The following is a 17,074-nucleotide window of genomic DNA, read 5'->3' as shown; positions in this document are numbered from 1 at the left end:
TGGTCTGCTCTTTTGACCACTGCTGCTGTTTTTTCCTCCCTCTGTCTCTCAGTATGCCATGTTTTTTCTCTCTGCGTCTATTCAGCGTGCTGTTTTTTCCCTCTCAGTCAACATGGCACCATCTGGTGTTCAGTCTTGAATGTGCAAGCCAAAAAAAAAGATTGGTTTTCAAGAGATTCCAATTTTTGACAGTTTCCAGTCCCTAACCCAACAGATAAATGAGGGCTTCCGGTATTCAAAACTCTTCCTGTTAAAAGTAAATAGATATTAAAAGGCCAACAGCAAGATGACAGCTCCTCCTCGTAGTTATTAGTTTCTCAAACTAATAAGCGTCTCTCTTACACCTCGGAGGGCAGGCAAAGATGAGACACAGGTCAGGCTGTAAGTCACTCCAGCACTCCCTACATGTAAGGATAGTTCTGGGGCACAGGGAAATGTTCTGGATTCAAAACAGTCGGGGCAGTTTCTCTTCATGTCAGTTACAGTAGGTGCCTTAAAGGGTTGCCAAGATGTTGGGGTTCGTTTCTAATAAAGTATATATTGGTTTTTTAAAAACTCTTTGGTCTGAAATTGTATATTTCCTTATTTCTTTTTCCCTTCATATTTTCAGGTTGCTCACCTTCCCATTTTCCCTTGAAACAGCTGGCAGATTTTTACATTTATGATTCATAGGTAGGACTTTTTGGTGTATCAGTGGATGTCTGCTCACAAACTGATTTTCTAACTTCACTTCAAATGGGTTTTGGACCTGTATTTGGAATCAAAACAGCCTTAGGCTGGCTCTGTACTACAGAAATAAAGCAGTTTGACACTGTTACTGCCATGGCTCAATGCTATGGAATCCTGGGATTCATAGGTTGTTTTGGCACCAGAGCTCTCTGACAAAGAAAGCTGACTATTTCCCCAAACTACAAATCCAAGATTCCATAGCACTGAGCCATGGTAGTTAAAGCGGTGTCAAACTGCATTATTTCTGTAGTGCAGATGCAGCTTTAGTTGCTCTGTGGAATGGCTCTTTACTGAAAGAGGGACAGTGGATGTTTTCGACTGCTGATTCTCTTGGACCTGTTAGCAGCTTTCATTACCACTAATCATGGTATTTTTGGGGTTGGGCTGCATAGTCTGGTAATCGACTCACTATGCTGCATTGGCCCTTTTCTCTTTGGGTGTCCCCTTCCAGGAGGGGAAGCTGGAAGATAATTTCTCATCAGCTGTTATACTCGAGTTTCCACAGAACTCTATTTTATCCCACGGAAGGATCAGTGATATACAGGTAACACCCAGTTCCATCTTTCCTTTTAATTAAATCCAGATGTGGCAGTGGGTATTATAAATGGCTAGGTGTGGACAAAGACTGGATTAGGGCCAACATTCTGAAACTGAATCTCAACAAGACTGTTCATCTGTCCAGTGGACAGTGTTTACTGAGAATCAGATACATAGTTTGGGGATACTTATAGATCAGGCACTGATGGAGTAGAACTTTTGAGTTCCAGGTACATACGTAGTTACATAGTTGAAGGGTTGAGATCTGAATCCCACAACTGTGTAACCATAAATGTATACTTGAGGCTTGAATAATATACTCCATCACTGCTTACACATTTGCTTTTCCATCCATGTATCTGAGGAAGTAATTTTTTAAAATCTACTACAGATCCTGATAAAATACATTGGTCGGTCTTAAAAGTGTTACAAAGGTGCTGCTTCTTTTTTCTTCTTCCTCCTCTACTTTTTATACTGAAGAGTAACATGACTGTCCCTCAGAAAATATGTTCAGCATTGCCACAGAGGGTACAGGTAGCCTCAGGAATGCAGAATGCCTTTTATCAGTTTAAGCTGGTAAACAACCATCATACCTGGACAGTGTTATCCCAACTACATTATGCCATCTCTCATTTGGATTACTGCAACACATTAGTTGTGGGGCTGTTTTGAAAACAGTCTCTAAACTTCAGCTGCTACAAAATAGGATCTGTAAGATTATTAATGGGGATTGGTCGATACAAACATGTTAAGCCATTGCTTTGTGATATGCACTGGTTTCCAGTTTATTTCCAAATCCCGTTCAAAGTGCTACTATCAACTTTTAACGCTGTGAATGGCTTTTGGCCTAGTTCTGAAAATCATCTTCATAGGACATTAGAGAATGTCTGGTGGGGGTGCATCTACACTGTAGAAATAATGCAGTGCCGTTGCTCCATCTTATGAAAATCCTGGGATTTGTAGTTTTAAAAGGTCTTTAGCCTTCTCTGCCAAAGAGTGCTAGAGCCTCACAAAACTACAAATTGCAGGATTCTATAAGATGTAGCCATAGCAGTTAAAGTGGTGTCAAACTGCATTATTTCTACAGTGTTGATGCACCCTGGGTTTCCCTGACAAATGAAGTGAGGCAGACAGCCACCTGGGTGACTTTTCAGTGGTGGTGAAATGGCATCCCCAGAGAGTTTCATCTGGAACACAGGAGCTGATTTATGCTGAGTAAGATATTTCATCCATCTGTTCCAGTTAGTATCCACTCTGATTGGCAATGACTCACCAGGGTTTCACACAGGATATATCCCACCCAATATCCTCTTGGTATTTTTATTCTGTTTTTTATGTTTAATGATTATTGTGTTTTAGTTAAGGGATGGGGGATAGAATTTTAATTTGTATACGTTATATCTTGTTTGGGTATTTTATTTATTTTCTTATGTAAATTGTTTATGTATTATGCATTTGTTTATGTAATTTTGTTTAATGTTTAATTATGGTTGTATTTTCGTTAAGGGATGAAGGATGGAATTTTAGTTTGTATACATTGTATATTTAGGTATTTTATAAACCGCCTTGATCATTTGGAAAAGCGGTGTATAAATAAAATTTATTATTATAATAATAATTATCATTACAAGGGGTATCCAGTCCAATTCCCCACTATCCAAAGCACTCCCGACAGATGGCCATCCAACCTCTGTTTAAAACCCTTCAAAGGAGGAAACTCCACTACTCTCTAAGGCAGCATTTTCCACTTTTGAACAACTCTTACTGTCAGGAAGTACTTCCTAATGTTTAGGTAGAATCGTCCCACCCCCCCCACTCCCCCAGCCTGTAGTTAAAGTTTATTTATTTACAGTGTTTCTGTACTATGCTGTAGTTGGATAACCTTGAGCAAGTCACATTCTCTCAGCCTCAAAGGAAAGCAAAGGCAAAAAAAAAAAAAAACCCTTTGAACAAATCTTATCAAGAAAACTCTGTGATAATTTACTTTAGGAACACCATAGGTTGGAAACAACTTGAAGGCACACAATAAGATGACCTTTGCATGCACATGTGTGATTTTTCTTACTCACCTATGCAGATCCTGGCTGGCACTGATGATTGGCTTATCCAGAAAGACACCCAGGACAGAACAACCAGTAAGCTGGATGGTACATATGTCTCAAGGATAAAATACAGAATGTTTCTCTTGAGTTCAAAATGGAAGACTAGCTTTGGATAGTGTCCTGTGTAAAACAATAAAATCAAAAGAACATAAAAACAAACTGTTGAGTTGAAAATATTTTGACATGATAACTTTTTTCTTTATATGTATTTTGAAACTGTCAAATATGAAAAGCTTCAAAAATTGTCAGCTTATCAGTTCACCAGCTTTGACTATAAGTTTAAGGCTGTCTTTGGAGTGATCATTTACTGCTTCTAAAACAATCTGTAAGTCACAAATATTAAATATAAGTACATATTAAGAAGAGGACTAGACAACAACATTTGTGCTAAGGTGAGTATTTATGTATCCATTATGCAGCCTGTATAATACAAAAATGCTTCTAAAGGTTTGCTTCTCTGAAGATGCCAGCCACAGATGTTAGCTAAACGTCAGGAATAAACTCTTCCAGAACATGGCCACATAGCCTGAAAAACCCACAAAAAACTAAGTTTGGAATATGGCCAGAAAACTCTGCTGCATATCCAGGTATCACTTACGATCAATGGTTTTCAAATTTCATTTAGCTTTACTAGTGAGCTTTATTTCTAGTTGCTGTCAAATCTCTCAGCTCCCTGAAACCTTTGGCATTTGCAGCGGAAGATAAAGGAGGAGAGGTTAGGGCTAATTTCTTTTTCTGCCTGGGGAATGAAGATGATAAGAAACAGGGACTTGTTCCATTGCTTCAAAGAGACACTTCTGACATCATAATAAGGTATCTCAGCTTTCTGACTGTTCATCCTTAGGCAGCAGGAATAGCACCATCCATGCACAGAACAAAGGTGCCAGTGGCTCACCAAGAGGAACCCAAAGGTCTATGGAAATACAATTTTTAACCAACAGAACTGGGAAGGCCACTCTCAAAACAGCTCAGTGAAAACAGAGTGTACTTTGTGGCCATGGAACGCTGTCTGGCTGTTGGGAGGAAAAGGGAGATGTAATGAAGTCATAGATCATGTGAACTGAAACACTCCACACTTTCAATTCCAGGTCCTACTTGCTTTGGCATACTCTAGTAAACATGAGAACTCAAATTTGTCTGCTCCTGGGCATTCTGATGGCTAGAGGGCATGGGGCTCTTGAACAAGCACATTTGCTGGTTAATGTTAGAGTCCAGCTCCACAGTTTATCACTCTGAATTACCAGGAAGGGAAACAGTAAACATATATAGGTAGTGTTGCCTGTCCATTAAAGACCAATAAGAGAAAGTAAGAGAAATGTGATGAGTAAACTATTAAAGATTGTTTTCCAAGGCAAGATTTTTATGGGTTTTCGGGCTATGTGGCCATGTTCTAGAAAATTTTCTTCCTCACGTTTTGCCAGCTGAGTCCTTATGCAAATACAAATGGGAAACCATTTGGAGACAGGGGCTTTCCCAGCAGATAGCGATCACCAATTAGCAGGCATTAATCCTCTTTTGCATTAGCCTCCCAGCCTGGCCATCAGTAAAGAACAATACACAAGCAAATCACTCCTGCATTCCCAGGCTCACACAGTATATATACACCCAACTTTTTCTAGGCAAAGCATTCTCTGAAGATGCCAGCCACAGATGCTGGTGAAACATCAGAAAGAAAATTTTCTAGAACATGGCCACATAGCCCAAAAAAACCACAAAAAACCATGGATGCCGGCCATGAAAGCCTTCGACTTCACATTTCCAAGGCAACTTTACTATTAGTACAGGAGTGATTTTATCCCAATTTATTGAAATGCTACAATAATCAGGCTAATTTTCCCAACATAGTATATTGATTGTTAATACTTCTACATTACCATGCTGGCTGGATTTCATGTGCTTATCTCTTTCAAATTGCCTTTTTCATAATTGTACAGTATGTGATTTGGAGAACCACACAAAACTAATTTGTTAATATTTTTATTGTCTATCTGCTCTATCTAGAGATGTTAAATGCCTTTGAGTGAGCCTTGACTCATGGTGATTCCATAAATGAGACATCTCCAAGACCCCTTGTCCTCAACCACTCTGCTCATGTCCTGCAGGTTCAGGACCCTGATTGAGTCTAGACATCTGACATATGGTCATTCTCTCTTTCTACTGCTTTCCACCTTTCTCCGCATTACTATATTTTCTAAGGAGTCATGCCTATTCATGATGTGGCCAAAGTATGACAGCCTCAATTCAGTCATTCTGTCTTCCAAGGAGAGTTCAGGTTTGATCTGTTCTAGGACCCAATTATTTGTCTTTTTGGTCTTCCATGATACCCTCAGCACTCTTCTCCAGCACCACATCTCAAATTAGGTGATCTTTTACTCCACTTTCTTCACTGTCCAGCTCTCACTTATGTACATGGGGATAGGGAATACAGTGGCTTGGACAATCCTAACTTTAGTGTTCAGTTTTCTATATTTACACTTTAGGATCTTCTCCAGTTCTTTTATGGCTGCCCTTCCAGTTCCTAGTCTTTTTCTAATTTATTGACTGCAATCTTCTTTCTGATTAAGGTATGGGACCCAAGGTATGGGAAACCTTAGCCTTAGGAATATTAGCTTCTTGTTATTTATGGCATATACAGTGGACCCTTGTTATACGCTGGGATTTGGTTCCAAGATCCCCCATGTATAACAAAATCCATGTATGCTCAAGTCCCATTAAATATAATGACACAGCAAAATGGTGTCCCTTATAAATAATGGAAAATCCAGGTTTGATATTTGAAATTTATACTTTTATGGAACATTTTCAAATCGTGTATGCTTGAATCCGTGTATAAAAAATCCGTGTATAAGAAGGGCCGACTGTACCTAGATATGCAACTATATACTAATTGCTTATGTTGGCCAAATCCTGTTAGGGACTTACATCTTCATATGTGAACTTAAGTATGTGGGAAATAGAATTGGATAGATCCATAATGTCTATATTGACTAAAGGGCTGCTATTATGTTACTACACAGGGAAACCAGCAAAGTGACTGATGCATATGGGGACAGATGCTCGTTGGTCCTGTTGTGCATCAGGCCACCAGCTAGGGAGTGCTGATGCACACTGGGACACTTGCCAGTGTCCCATTACACATCTTCACAATTCACAAACAGGGTTTCTTAGTGCCTCTGCTACATAGCTAAGTATATGTAACATTATGTAACATACACCATGATAGAGGATTCTGGCCATAATGATTAATGGGAATGGTGTACTGATGAAATATTCGACCCTCCTAGGATTTAATGCTCCATTTCTGCTTCCTACATATTCCTGTAAACTAAATAAAATGCTACATGTCAGCATTTATAGAAGATGTTTGTTATGTCATGACATTCCCAAGAGAGGTGTGTGGCCAGCCACAAAGAGCACAGTCCATGTCCTATCTTGAAATATGTATACAAAAAAACTCATTGGCTGCCATTATGGTTGTACATCCTTCATAAAGTGCACCATTTTTTGTCACACTTGTTACAATCTGATACCTGAAAAGGCATTGCCTTAAGCAAATGGGTGGCCTCATTCTGAAGATTTCCCTTCTTTTTGACATGTACAGTATGCCCTCGTCAACTGCACACATTCATGGATCTGAGCTTCCACAGATGGCAAGCCCTGGCTTTTTCAATGGGTGTGTGTAAGCACACCCAATGAATAGAATGGGACTTAAACTCCTGCATTTTTTCCTATCCATGTGTGTGTGTGTGTGTGTGTGTATGTGTGTGTCTGTATGTGCGAAACAGATCCCCCGTGGATAGTAAGAGATTACAGTAGAGCAAAAATGCATGCCTAAACTCATTTTATTATCTGCAGTAAACATTTAATGTTACTTTTATTGCAGTTCATGGTGACTTCTATTTAAAGTTGGTCATTGTTGTAAGAGACATGTGTATATATGTGCCTTGAAGTCGCCTGCCTGCTTATAACAACTCCATGAATTTCACAGGGTTTTCTTAGACAAGGAGTACAGAGGTGGTTTTGCCTGTTTCCTCCTCTGAAATACAGCCTACAGCACCTGGTATATAGGGGCACTGGTTTTCTGCAGGCTTTAAGTCTATACTCAAGTTCTTTTAGGGTTGCCATAATTGTCCACTATCACCAGAGACAAAATGTAGGACAAATTTGAGACCAAACTGTAGAACAACTGCAGGATAAAACTCAGCCCAAAATGTAGGACATTTAAGGTCCTCCATTTTTCTTAAATGTCCTACATTTTGGGCTAGGTTTTGTGCTGCAGTTGTCCTACAGTTTGGTCTTCAATTTGTTCGACATTTTGTCCCTGGTAATAGTGGACAATTATGGCAACCCTAGTTGTGGGATCCATTTTGAAAAGCACATCTCTGCAACCTCAGGTTCTAGAGGCAGGCTGGAGCTCATATTACATAATATGTTAACCATGTATCACACAATTTAAATGCCATTTATCATTCTAGAGTAAGTATAGATGGTCCTGGTCAGCATCGATCCCACCATATGGTATGGTTGAGGGATAAAACTTACCTCATTTTTAATTTTAAAATTCTGTCTCCTCTGCAGGAAGATTTTTTAAACAAGAAAAAATTTAATTGGCATGGTTGCCATTATTTAATTAACCTTCATGCAGAGACTATACTGTTATCTGCTATTAAGATTTAAAAAATAACAGATGAGGAGGAATGTTTATTAAACTATCCTTTACCTGCACAGTTGGCCTAAATATGGATTGGGACATGTGCTCTAGAGTTGTTTTTTAAAGTTGTAGTGTGTAGTTTGTCCCTATGTAGGCCCAGTTTTAAGCATGGGTACTATCAAGCAGCTGTGGAAAGTTCAAGGTCCCATCAATAAAAAAAATACTGTCTACAACCACCAGCACCAAACAGTCTTATCAATACTGGGTGGCTACTGTGTTTCCCCCCCTTTGCTCAGTAATAGAGCCTGGGTGGCAAAGGGTAGAACATGCTAGTTAATTTCCTTGAGCTGCTTCTGCAATTTTGAGGTAATGATTCATTGGGGCAATGGCACACTGGAGCCCAAGATGCCTTGAAAGAGAATTAAAAAGGCGGATAAGCAACTTATCAGCTAGCTAGGCATAGTTTTAATTTTATGTGGCACTTAAATGTACAAAACAGTATATTTAGGGTTGCAAGATCTCAGGTCAGCTACTGAAGTCACAGGGAAGTGCTCTGTTTCTCTCCAGCAGAGGAGAGAAATTTCAGAGTAAGCAGAACTAGAAGAAAAAGGTTGCTGTTGTTTTTTTTGTTTGTGAGGTGGCTTTAATGCCTGGGCAGCTAACTCTACACATCTCAGTGTATATGTCTGCATGCATATTGCATTGTGCAATGTGATGTCCCAGAAAACTGGGAATGAAACAAAACAGATGAGAGACATTTAATGCATGTACTTGGACCCACCATGCCATTTGGAGCATGGGGTCAAGGTGTCAGCTTGGCAACTCATAAACTTTCTGGTTGTAAATCCCCATGGCAGCAGTGTTGCAGGGCATGGAGGAAAAACACTCTGTGGCCTCTTGCTGAGCCTTCCACAAGTCCCACAGGTCTGGAAAAAAAACCTCATGTGTCACATGGAGGTAAGGCCATGTAAGATGTGATCTCCAGCAGAAATGGCAGCAACCTCTGCAACTACTGGGTGCATTTTGGCAGCTAATGAAAAATGCTTCATTTCTCCTGTGGGAAAACTGTGTGACAAAACACCATTAGCAGCAGGTGTGATTCTTACATAACAGACAGGGAGAAGACCTGGTGAGCAGGTTGGAGAAAGAAAACTGGATGCTTTTTGTTCTTACATGAAAATTTCCTAGGAATGTGTCATCATCAACAGTATCTGCCTTTGTTGTCTGGTCATTTTTTTGTTATCCACTATAAATAGAGGTTTGTTTGTTTGTTTGTTTGTTTTTTGCTAGGGGAGCAGGCAGAACTATGTGAGTGTCACCTGCATGTGCATGCTTACAATATAAGAGTGAACACTCTTAAAACCTACCTGAGCGAGTCTATTTTGACACCTTTTGCTGGCTCTGGTTGGTTAGCAGTGATATATCCAAATTCTGGGCCCATTTACCCATACTGGTCTCATGCTTGTTTCCATAATCAGTTGCCTTAGGCCCAAAACAGATGGGCCAAAAGGACTATGGCTGGGCTGCACTAGCGCGATTCATACTGGGGCTGTAGTGACTGCATGCGCCTGGCCCTGATCCAGGCCGCCCCCATGGTCATGAACTGGGCTGCCGAAAAGGAGTGGTTTTTACCACTTTTGGGCCCAATCCTTTTCTGATTATCTGGGTTGGGCACCGTTTCCTTCTGCATTTGGGGCATGCATCATCTAAACACTACAAATAAACATGTGTCATTTGGCCTGACTGTTTCAGCTGCTGCCATGCTGCAGAATTAATGCAGTTTGACACTGCTTTAACTATCATGGCTTGATCCTATGGAATCCTGGGATTTCTAACTTGTTGTGGCCTCAGAGCCCTCTGAGAGAGAAAGCTAAATATCTCACAAAGCTACAAATCCCAGACTTCTACAGCACTGAGCCACAGCAGTTAAAGTGGTGTCAAACTGCACTTATTTTACAGTGTAAATGCAGCCCTAGAAGCAATTCTAGCCCACTTTGCACCATTGACTGACCCAATTCAATGACATTACAAGGACTCATTAGATAGTTTCAGGTCTTAGCCCTGAAATCTTATGTCAGGGTGGGAAAAATCAAAGCCCCAAATTTTGTGCCTCCCTGGAAATATTTTCCTGGTTCGCTACTCAGGAAAACTGGCTCCTGCCTGCTCCTCCATGTGGTTTCCCAGTGCTCTCATGGGAATTGGATGCTGATGACCTGGCAGCCCTAATTATGTTGCCATTCATTAATTTCTGAATGTTGTAGGGAGCAATGTTAGTATACTCTGCATTTTCTGTGATTTTGGTACAACAGCAAACAAAGAAAAGAATTGTAAGCTCAACCTTCTACCATTGCTTTCATGACTAACTCCCCAGCCTTTGCACCTATTTTGAGCCCTCTACATTTCTGACGATTTTTGTCTGATATTACAGGACCAAGAAGAAACCTTTTAAAATAATCAAATCTCCAAATTCCCACTAGGCTGAAAGAACTGCATCTGTTTTGATAAAATTCAGCCTCATTATGGAGAGCTTCAATCCCTGTAAATAACTGCAACTTTAAAAAAAAGGACACACATCCCTCCACATGTATGGTTTTGATTATTCATGTATTTGATTAATATGTTGTTTCGAGGAATATCTAGGTTCTCCAGCACAACTCTATGGTCAAATTTAACAAAAAGTAGCACTGAAGAACTTAGAGATTCCTAGAGAGAACACTCCACTAGGCATTTGTAGCTCCTCCAGGACAATTCTATGGTCAATGTCTGGCACAATGTTGCACTGGAGGACCTAGAGATTCCAAGAGAGGTGTTCTCTCAGGTAAAAACATAGTGTTTTTGTTATTTGTGGTTTTTCCACATTCACGGGGGTCCTGTGCCTCTAACCACAGCAAATGTGGAGGGATGAGCGTATAGTTAATTTAAGTTTGCCTGCACAAAAAAAGAATGAGAATTTTTTTTTGTTAAAAAAAAAAAAAAGCAAGCATCGAGACTGGAAGAAAAAACATATAAAGAAACCCCATACCCCACTCTTGAAGTGGGAACTCTGTGAAGCAAATGGTTAAAATGAGTTAACAGAACAAGCAACTACATGATGCAATGGAATGAAAACAAAAGTGTGGGTCCCCCCCCTGAACATTATATTTTTACGCTCCAGGCTATCCTTTATTCATTATTAGAAAATATTATTCTGTTTAAATGAGAACAGTGGCCTCCTACTGTGTTTTTCTAGTAATATTTGTATGCTTTCTCCCTGGAACATGAAGAAGCAAACATATCTTTTTATTTTCTGATGGGTGAACCGGATCTGACTTCTCTTTGGACAGAGCAGCAATATGGAATTATTGGCTTGATGGCTAGCTGGGAGCAAAGTGAATAGGACAGCAAGCAGATGGTAGTTATGTAAGAAGTAAGCCACTTTCTGATCAAGAAGACTGCTAATGTCAATCTGCATTCTATCCTTATCCATGGGCATTTGGTGGTTTTTTTTTTTTTAATGAGAGTTAGTACTTCAAATCACCCAACATTACATTTCCTTCCCTAGCAACACACTCCAACAAAGAGAGTGCACCAGACATTCTTTGATGTCAAGATTGCAAAATTCTTGAGTAACAAAATAGAAATTAAAATGAAAATTAATATGGAAAAGTTCCTCCTGATGCAATGTGCAGAAGAGAAAGTGTGTGTAGAATGTCCACAGGGGGAAAAACAAAGAAAGGGAGTTGTAGGAGTGTTAAGTGTATCTGACATTTCTTCTACCCTTGAGGCAGCCCAGGGCATCTTAGGAATAGTGATACAAGAAGTCATATGCCTAAAGAGTTATTTCCCTCTTCTCTTTCCTCTAGCATACTAAGGTATGCAGCCAGGAACAAACCCTGACAGCCTTACACAGTGCTGGTCAGGCTTTGCAAAGATATATTTTTGTGACATTTGTCTCTGGGTGGTTGCCATCTCTCCCTTTCTGTCCCCGCTTTCTTCTTAAGGTAGCCCTTGGTCACTTTCTGGTCATGTCTCACCTTCAGGAGACTTAGAGATAGCTACTTTATTTATCCAAAGATTTTCAAACTGCCTTTCTGTGAATATTACTCTCACAAAGTCATGTACAGCAGGTTCCATAATAAAGTGTAATGGTTTGCTGTAAAGCCACCAACGTAGGACTACTGTGCTTCTGCTTAAATACGAAAAGAAAAAATCAAGCACAAAGAGACTAACCAAATGTGGATTGATCAAAGTTATAAATTAACTTGAAATCAAACATCATCAAATGTTATGTTCTAAGCTACAACAACCCAAAACATCCAGCCAAAATGGAGATTCTGGAAGGAGTAGTCCACTAAAGTAACATTACCAAACTCCAAGGAAACATTTTTCTTGGGGAAGAGTCATTATTACAGAGGCCCTGTCTGTTCCACAGTGCCTATCAAACTGAACTACCTTATTGACTGACTAGAGAAAAGAGCTTCAGAAGATTATCAGGTTGTCAGCTTTCAACCTGAGATGCCATATAGTACTAGGATAACTTGCAATTACCACAGTCATAATATCACTACTATATTGCTTGATCTACCTATCTGTATATAGTGGTATGTACCTATGTGACCTGCATTTTACTGCAACTATACAGGTACCTTTCACATTTTCTTTCAGTATTTACCATATGTACACAACTATAAGTCGACCTCATGTATAAGTAGAGGGCAGGTTTGGGGACCAAAATTATGGATTTTGATATGACCCATGGATGTCGAGCCATGGTATTGTGGGCCAAGGCAGAGGGCCCCGTCGCAATCGCTCCAGGACCACAGTGACGGGATGGCCCACTCCTGAAACAGGCTACCACCATGGTCCCAAACAGGCCACTGGCAAGAGCTGATTAAATCCTTTTGCCGGCTGCTTCAGGGGTGTGCATTGTTTAAATGCCATGCCCCCAAAGCAACTGTTAGCCACTTTATTTGGATTGTCTGTTTCAGGCCTGAATCTGCAAGACCTAAGCAGGGCAGTAGGTGACAGTAGGACTTGGAGGACTCTGATTCATAGGGCTGCCATAACTCAAAGTCAACTCAACAGCATGTAATAACAATAAAAAATGTCACCTTTCCTTCATCAGTAGGGAAACAAGGAATACTTCTTTAAAAAATCTAGTATGGGCAATTAGATCAAGTTTGGGCAACAGTCAGAGGCTGGGGGATACTTTGGCCACTTCTAAGCACACCTCTTGTTTTGAATCCCTTGCCCTCCATTAAGTGGCATCACTAGGGTTTGGTGCAGTAACTCAAACCACTACTCTATGCTGGCTATTCTGCATCACTTAAACTTATCTTTGTGTGACTCCTTGAACCCATAACTCATGAGTTTCTGTTAATGTGTGGGCAAGTTTATTACAGTAGGTCTGATTAGAAGACTGAAGTAGGATGTTTTGCATTTCCTTATGAAGACGTCACAGAGTAAGGTTGTTTAATTATGATACAAAACAGTAAGGAATCATTTAAGCAGATTAAAGCAAGCTGAAGGATTCAACAATGAGGACAAGACAATTTAAAACAGGTTTAAAATAATTTACATTTTCCCCAAGAATTATTTACCTGTTTCATAAACAGCTTCAGATACCGAGGTGTAGTAGTCCTCCACTGTATATTGTGCCAGTCGAAGAGTATCCAAACCTCTCACAGAGTCATTTCCTCTTGTCCAGTAAAACATGACATCATTAATGTTATAACCCCCTGTATTTGAGCAGAAAGAAAGAGAAATGTTACTAAATGTGGAAATATAGTTTGATGTGTCCACATCATAGGCCTTTATTAGATACACACTGACAAACTTCTGCTTTACATCCCTCGGTTTATTGTTCAACATTTGGACTAGATTAGATGTTTAACAACTGCAGGGAGGGAGAGATTAAATGGCAGATCTGACACTAAGGACTTTATTACATTTTGCTTTTAAACCACCATAAAAGTTTGGTTGTATCATGATGCTGTATCCCTCTCACCATTGCCTTGTCTTCAAAGTGTGGTTAGCCTGCACCTTGCCACTGATCGAAAACCCCATCAATACGCTCCCAATAGCACTGGTATAGTGCTTAATCTTCAGGTGCAGTAAGTCACTCCTGTAGCAGTTCCAGGAATGTGCAGTCATATGGTGTCAATGTCAACTCCTCTCCCCATCTTCCTTCTCTTCACTATGACAGAACATTCTTTGGAGGAGGGGTGTTACAATATTTTTCTTTTCTTTTCTTTGTTAAACCACATTTGCAGAACTGCATTTACTTCACCCCTCCAAATAAAAAACCCCACAAGGCATTCTTCAGCTCCGTAGTCAAGGACTGTTCTCTTACTTAATTAAAGATCAAGGATGTTCCGATGCTGGAGTTGCAAGTAATGTTCAGTGAGAGCTGACACTGTAAAACTTTACAGCAGGGGTAGAGAACATATGGTTCACCAGGTCTCATTTTATGTTTTTATATTACATTGACCAGATTTGTAATCGTAGATTGTAATCCCGCCTCGATCTACCCAGGAGAGGTGGGAAAATATAAATTATTTTTTACTTTACTTTATTTATTTGACTGCAGCGCCCATCAGCCCTATACAGCACAGTAATGTGTCAGGGATAATGGGAAGTGCACTTCATCAGCACTTGCTGGAACATCACATATTCCTCATTTCCACTTTACAGTGATGTACATAATACTAAGATGTTTCTATTTGATATTCATATCATGTCATATCCATTGATATGCATATTGTTATAATGCCAGATTACAATATGGTCCAATCTTTGCACATTTCCCTGTAATGTATACAAATATCTACTGTTACAGGTCTTATTCGTGAACATGAATATCAGTACTGCTCCTTAGCACCCTGTGGTGAGTACTGCTGTCTGCAAAACAATAACATTTACACTATTGTTTGAAATAGCTTTGAATGCCATATTAAGCAGATTATAATAATTTTCATGTTTGTTTGCAAATTGCTAAAGGGGAAAAAGCTTTGGAAGCTTTGGAAACTAAAAAGCATGTACTAGTCATACTTCTCCTTTAAAATAAACTACTACTTCTTTTCAAAGAGCACAGACAAGAGAAGGGGAATGAATAATGGGAGGATTGAAAGGATAACCTGCTTTGAAAACAATTACAGGTTTGTATTTCTGCTAGTCCCCTTTGTGACAAAAAAAGAATTTTGCACACTCTCAGAATGTGATGGCCCTGCTCTTATTGGGAAAGATTAATAGTATATGTCATGCTTTTAGAAGGTGGCAACCAAAGAACTGGTTACTGCAAAATGTGAAATTCTGCCTTCATTCACAACTTTCCTCCTCAACCCTCTCTGTCAATGTCGCTGTTGTTTTTTAGGGGGCTACCAAATCAGAATGCTGCAGTGACTATAGTAATCACAATAGGCAGCAGTCCCCTTCTGTGCACAGTTGGCCCTCTGTATTAACAGATTCAGCATCCACAGATTCAAGAATGCATGGCTTGACAGTATGTTTTTTTTAAAAAAATTCCAAATGGTAAGCCTTGATTTTGTCATCTTTCTATAAGGGAGACCATTTTACTATGCCATTCTCTATAATAGTACTTGAGATTTTGGTATCCACAGGAGCAGGGACATAGCTAGGATTTTAGGAAGGGGGGGGGGTCCAGACTAAGTGCCACCATTATAATGGGGCTTGGGTGCGGCGGCGCAGCAGCACACACCATTCATTTTTCTAATGGAAGGGGGGGTCCGGACCCCAAGAACCCCCCCTTGGCTACGTCCCTGACAGGAGGTGGGGTCTTGGAAACAAATTGCTGCAGTTACTAAGGAGCCACTGTATATCTAAAAATAATTTACTAAGAACATGTTATCCTGACACCTTCTCTCATTAATTAGCTCTTAGAATCATAGAATCAAAGAGTGGGAAGAGACAACAAGGGCCATCCAGTCCAACCCCCTGCCATGCAGGAACTCTCAATCAAAGCATCCATGACAGATGGCCATCCAGCCTCTGTTTAAAGACCTCCAAGGAGGGAGACTCCACCACACTCCGAAGAAGTGTGTTCCACTGTCAAACAGCCCTTACTGTCAGGAAGTTCTTCCTAATGTTGAGGTGGAATCTCTTTTCCTGTAGCTTGCATCCATTGTTCCAGGTCCTAGTCTCTGGAGCAGCAGAAAACAAGCTTGCTCCCTCCTCAATATGGCATCCCTTTAAGTATTTAAACAGGGCTATCATAGCACCTCTTAACCTTCTCTTTTCCAGGCTAAACATCCCCAGATCCCTAAGTCATTCCTCATAGGACATGGTTTCCAGACCCTTCACCATTTTAGTCACCCTCCTTTGGACACGCTCCAGTTTCTCAACATCCTTTTTGAATGATGGTACCCAGAACTGGACACAGTATTCCAGGTGGGGCCTGACCAAAGCAGAATAGAGTGGCACTATTACTTCCCTTGAGCTAGACACTATATTTTTACTGATGCAGCCTAAAATCGTATTGGCCTTTTTAGCTGCCGCATCGCAGTGTTGACTTATGTTCAACTTGTGGTCTACCTGGACTGCCAGATCTGTTTCACACATAGTCTCATTCAGCCAGGTGTCACCCATCCTATATCTGTGCATTTCATTTTTCTGCCCTAAGTGCAGTTCCTTACATTTTGCCATATTGAAATTCATTTTACTAGCTTTGGCCCAGCTTTCTAGTCTATTCAGGTCATTTTGAATTTTGATCCTGTCCTCTGGGGTATTAGCTACTCCTCCTAGTTTTGTGTCATCTGCAAATTTATTAAGTATGCCCCCAATTCTGTCATCCAAGTCATTGATAAAGATGTTGAATAACACTGGGCCCAGGACAGAGCCCTGTGGGACCCCACTGGTCACTTCTCTCCAGGATGAAAAGGAGCCATTGTCAAGCACCCTTTGGGTTTGACCAGTCAGTCAATTACAAATCAATGTAACAGTTACTTTGTCTAGCCCACATTCTCACTCTCTGTTTCCTGCCTCCTTAGCACATTTCCTGAAGTCTGTAAATAAAGTGGACTGTTTAAAGCAAAAATTGTTGGTGGAATTCCAGAGTGAT

General features: G+C 40.2%; 1 protein-coding gene across 1 annotated transcript in view; it reads right to left on the bottom strand.

Annotated features, from left to right (window-relative positions):
* The window catches only part of LOC149318654 (gamma-aminobutyric acid receptor subunit pi-like), a 51,973-nt gene that overhangs the window by 10,525 nt on the left and 24,374 nt on the right, over window positions 1-17,074 (bottom strand). The window contains exons 6-7 of the mRNA XM_089507844.1: window positions 13,599-13,736; window positions 3,336-3,488 (exon numbers count right to left, since the gene is read on the bottom strand). Coding sequence (XP_089363970.1) covers window positions 3,336-3,488; window positions 13,599-13,736 — 291 coding nt within the window. The remainder of the gene's footprint in view (window positions 1-3,335; window positions 3,489-13,598; window positions 13,737-17,074) is intronic.

This window comes from Sceloporus occidentalis, unplaced genomic scaffold (genome assembly GCF_023333645.1).
Source record: "Sceloporus occidentalis isolate IW3139 unplaced genomic scaffold, rSceOcc1.0.p SCAF_2, whole genome shotgun sequence".
Lineage (NCBI taxonomy): Eukaryota > Metazoa > Chordata > Lepidosauria > Squamata > Phrynosomatidae > Sceloporus > Sceloporus occidentalis.
The sequence above is the reverse complement of the archived record's forward strand: the minus strand, read 5'-3'. Positions and strand labels throughout refer to the sequence as shown.